The sequence below is a fragment of the Arachis ipaensis genome, chromosome B09, assembly GCF_000816755.2.
Source record: "Arachis ipaensis cultivar K30076 chromosome B09, Araip1.1, whole genome shotgun sequence".
NCBI lineage: Eukaryota > Viridiplantae > Streptophyta > Magnoliopsida > Fabales > Fabaceae > Arachis > Arachis ipaensis.
Window position 1 is genome coordinate 1,786,549 of NC_029793.2, and position 5,536 is coordinate 1,792,084.

General features: G+C 33.2%; 1 protein-coding gene across 1 annotated transcript; it reads right to left on the reverse strand.

Moving 5' to 3' along the window:
• On the reverse strand, positions 1,233-2,648 carry LOC107616673 (UPF0481 protein At3g47200-like). Its single transcript, XM_016318625.2, has one exon. The coding sequence runs from the start codon at positions 2,646-2,648 to the stop codon at positions 1,233-1,235; it is 1,416 nt and encodes a 471-aa protein (XP_016174111.1).

Sequence of the window (5,536 nt, forward strand, 5' to 3'; positions counted from 1 at the left end):
TGAATACAAAATTAGTTTTATATTTTTATAGATAATTTTATTAGTGTTTTACTTATTTGTGGTTCAAAATAATAGTTTTTTTTATTTATTTTTTTCTTTTAAATCAATAAGAATAAAGAAAGCTGACTGCTGTTTGACCTAACAAATAATCTAGCCAACTGCAAATTTATTATGTAATGTACTAATGTTTGGTCTAGGAGTAGGAGGAGGGAATTATTAGCTTCAACTACTTGAGAAGAAAAATCAGACCATGCACAAGTTTTACTAGATTTGGATCCGGAGAAAGTTGTTTGTATTTTAGGCCCTGAAGCTTGCTTAACTTGTCTGGTTAATTGTTTTTCGGCTTCTTCTAGTCCCTTGCAGTTCTTGTTCTAACCAAGAGGGTACCACATACTCTTATGAAAGGAGAAGAAAAGAACATGAATCATTTTTTGAGTATGTCTTTTGGATTGATTAGAGTTAATTCTATTTTTTAGAATTAATTCTTCATTGTACTTACACATAAATATCAAACAAGAAATCATGCATATTGTTTTATTCGTTGCACGAGACGAGGCAATTTCTTGTATAGCTTTTATAGAATGAATAATTGGTTTGAGGATCTTCAAAATTACTCTTACCAAGTTTGTCAAGTGAGACATGCAATGTTGTTCTCAACTCTTACAATTACAAACGCCAATTTTACGTTTTCCTTCTCAATTATTGATGATGGTAGTAATGTTTGCTCGGTGAACATAAATTCTGTCATTAATAATTCAACTGAAGCATTTAAGGTTACGTAGAGGTTATTTGGTATCCATGTGATTTTGATCAAAATTGGTTTAGTATCAATATCACCATGATTGATATTAAAAAATAGTATATATATACTAATAGCTTATTAATATTGAATAACATTTATGTCACAAGTAAGCATTGTTAGACGATGATAATCAAAATCAAGTTGGAAAGCTAATTTAAAAAATAAAACATAATTAATCCTTGATATCTTCGCACATAGATATAATATAAGTGGAATCATTCAAGTTCTATGAAGCTAGCTAATCCAAATAAACAATTGAAATCTTTTTAGATAATCAAACAAATGATTAAGATGGATAACAGGATAATATTCAAATACAAATTACTGTCCACATACTCATCATGCAATGTGAGTGATGGTTTATTCATAATTAAACACACAAAAGTAAAAAAAATAAAAAAATAAAAAATGTTCCATAACATTCTTTTATTTAGGAAGCTTTCGGATGGATGGCAAACCATGTCTGGATGAATGTGAGAACAAGGCCAAGTGTGGCAGCCAACAAAGCAATGATGGTCCATGGCGAGCGAAAAAACGTGTTAGAGGCCTCTCCCATCCAAGACAGCATTCTGATCCTGCCTCGTTTGGACTCAAAATGTGAATGGATTTGGTCTCTGATATTAGCAAACCACGGTGTCTCAGGCACCAAAATAATGTCCATCTTATTGAACAGATCAGACACTTCTTTGTCACTTGCAAGTTCATTGATAAGTATGCCAGCCATTCTCAGCTCCTTCACATCCTCCGGCTGGTCAACGAGAGAGCTCAGAAAGACTAAATATGAACTGATCTCAAAGTCGTTGTCAGAATGACTCATCTCATAGGCTACTAGGTTGAGGAATATATGAGGCGTTGTGCCATCCACAACTAGCTCTGGAAGATGTAATATCCCAGCTTCAAAGCTGGGATAGATTGAGTTTCCATCCGAATGTCTTCTCAAACTAATCCCAGCTGCCTTCAGTTCTCGTATGCTTCCAATCCTGTACTTTGTAAGGTGCAAGGATCTCCTCTTGTTCTTCATCTCGGCCGCCGGAATCTCTTTATGGATTGTGTCGAGGTCTCTCATCAAGAGGGCCCTCCGTAGATAATCTAGAAGATGGACAGGATCCTCATCATCTCCCTGGACAACTAGTTTGAGTTCTTGTGCTGCTTCTTGTGTGTTCTTCTTTCCCTTTCCGAGCTCGGGTGCCGTCTTAATACCATGAACTTGAAGGAAGTTGCGGAGGCATTTCTCAAGCCTGGCTTCATCTTTGCAGAAGAGCCTCAGCACTTTAAAAGGAATTTGGTTGTCCATTATAAGAAGATCCTGGTACATCCGTACAAGCTTGTCGACGCTAATGTTTAGATCTCGCTGGGGATCAACTGAGTCTCCTGATTTTTCCAACAAATGAAGAATAGAACATCCATCCACTACTAATAACCATCTGATGAACTCGTACGTGTCTGTCCCATAGCCGCTGTAGTAATAAGACATGCGTTGCCACATATCTTCTCCATGCAGCTGCCTTATTTCTTTGAGCAGTTCTGATTCACGGAATATTGTGTTATATAGATCATTGACAGATTGATTAGTATCCGTAAGATACATGGTTGTCCAAGCTTCCTTGAATGGCTCTCCTTGGAGATGGTTTATTCGTCTGTCTAGATGAACCGGACCAATTGCAATGAGCTGTGGAAAATAATATCTTCTAAACTCGGCCCTTTCAGCCAAGTATTCGGGAGTTCTTCGTATTCTAGAATTTGAAACATTGCTAGCATCTCCCGCTAATTTCGCCCTCGATTCTTCTGCTTTCTGCAATCGCTCTATTATCCAAGACGGTGCATATCCTTCCTCCTCGGACTCCATTGGGCAAGTTGCCAAGACTTAAGAGAAAAAATGAGGTACTTGCTCGGAGTGTGAATGATTTACTATGAATGGTTTCTTTCTACTCATTTTGCTTCCTAAGTCAAGCACCCTCAAAGTCTTTGATTTTTTTTTTCTTTTTAAAGCATGTTACTTGCTTTGAGAAATATGAGCCACTCAGAGGTTTAAAATTATAAAATTAATTCATAATTTTATATTTATATTTTTTATATTTTTTTATTCTCATTTATTTTTCTAAACTCAAGTATGTTTAAATTTGACACATCTCCTTACTAACTATATTCAAATATATCATTATTATACTAATTTACATTTTTGGTATTTCTCATTCTCATTCATTTTTTTAATCTTTTCTTTAATTATTTACAACCCAAAAAACACCATATGAAAAGATAAAGTATCACAACTAAAACAAATATAACAATAAAAACAATAAATAAAGATATAATTTTATACAACTCATATAAAAAGTCTATACTTTTTTAAAAATAAATAAATTTAAATTTTTAAAATAATAAACTATATTTTAATTTATATTATATTTTAGCTAAATAGCTATATAAAAATATATATAAATTATCAAATAAATATTCTGCAAAATATTTTTAATATAAAGCAATTCAAAATGCCTTCTCAAACTAATCCCAACTGCCATGAGTTCTCGTATAGTTTTTGATATGGACATTATAGATCGGCCATTAATCCTATAATCTCGGCCATAAGCATAACAAACTCGGAGTTAGAAGAGTTAAAACGAGAATATCGCAGCAGCAATCAACAAACATTTAAAGTAGTATATTTTTTCGGAAAAAAAACGAAAAAAATATTAATCGAAGATTACTTCCTCCTCTATAAAAACAAATCGACGAGAGCATAACAGGGGCATCAAGAAAAAAGCAAGAAACGATCACTTTTTCTCTATTAATTTTCGTATATTCCTAAATACTGACTTGAACGTCAGAGTGCTTTTTGCAGGTACTCTACCCATTAGTGTTCATTTTGGCCGACGTATAGATCAACCATCATCCAACGAAGACAGAAAGAAGACACTATAGCTTGGCCACTCTACTCGGACAAGAACATTTGGCGCCCACCGTGGGCCGGAGATAGACCTAACCTTTTCACTATTATTTTTTCTTCTGCTTTCCCTTTGTAGGTACGACTAACATGACTGAGAATGGCATACCCCGCATGTCACCAGACGAGTTAGCAGCAAGAAATGAGGAACTAGCGGCTGAAATCCGGAAGATGTCTGAGCTTCTAGCTCAGCATCAAAACGGAAAGCACAAAGGAAAAAGCAGCAAGAACACGGGCGACACGAACTCAGAAGGTCACGCGACTCCACCAAAAACAAAGATGACGATATCCAATCCCTTCTCAGAAGAGATAATAAAGTTTCAAATGCCGAAGCGGTTCACTCTTCCAACAATGCTAGCACTATATGAGGGAATTGGTGACCCGAACATTCATGTTACTAAATTTCAATCTATGATTTTTTAAATGACAATTCTGACCCTATACTCTGTAGATTATTTCCAACTTTTTTAGATGGAGCCACTCTTTTGTGATTTTTCGCTTTGCCTGCAGGGTCAATTTCAAGTTTCGAGGAGTTTGCCCAAGCCTTCACTAATCACTTTGTCGCTTCCAAGATTTATGTGCACATCTTCGGTTACCTTAATATCATTAAACAAGGACATCATGAAAGTCTTAAGGATTACATCACCAGGTTCGCCAAGGCAACCATCTTCGGTTACCTTGAATGAATGTAAGTTCATCCTCTTCCAAGTAATTTTGTAGCATTATGTATTTCTTCTTCTTCTTTATTTGATTTTTTTTTGTTTTTATTCTTATTAAGAGAGTAAAACAAGAAGAAATTCTAGAAGATAAAAACAATAAAGGAAAGATGAATAAAAAAAAGAAGAAGAAAAAGCAGCAGAAGATGAGGAGAGGAGGAGGAAGATAAAGAGTTTTAAATTATGCAGAATCTATCAGTATAAATCCACCGAAAATTTTTAAATAATACACATAAATGTGTTAGTTTTACACCAAAATTTGTTGCAAATACATAAAAATATTTTCTTTTATGCAGAATTCCTATATTACATTCAATTCAAACCATCAACGATGAACAACAATTTTCACAAACAAAAGCTATATTATTCACCTACCGAATCATAAACTACTAACAAAAATATTAGCTAAAATCGAACCACATCTCAGCCACTTGATTGGATTCAAAACAATAATCCACTTTGCTCTGGTTCAATTGACAATCTGAACTTAAATCATTCATTATCTTCAACAACGAGATAATTGTTCAAAACTGGTTTCAGAGTCTGATTTCAAAAATGTAAAGAACGAAGAAAATTGTGAAAAATAAAAAAAGAAAATGCAGAAAACAAACAAAAAGAAACACAAATATAGAAGAGAACGTAGATCGAAAACGTTGAGGAAATTCGAAAAAAAGAAACGAAATACTTTCGAAGAAGACAGTTATATATTCGCGCATTTATTGAAAAGTTGGTTAGATATAGTGGCGCGTGAAGTGAATTAAGTTAAAGAGACTTATATGGACTTGTATATGTAAATGACTTACATGTGGAGAATATTTGTAAATATTTTCTACCTTCAATAATAATTAATACTAAAGTAACAATTCAATTATTTAAAACTAAAATCAAAATTCATCATTCTAAAATAAAGTCAAATTATTCCAAAAAAAATTATTATCTTTATAATAAATATTTAACTAGTAATTCAGTGCCAGATAAATGAAATTATGTATTCGATACCACTTAAAATTTTAATTTTTGTGTTTTCATATGTAAATATATATTATAATTTTAACTTTTTTTACTATTATATTATTG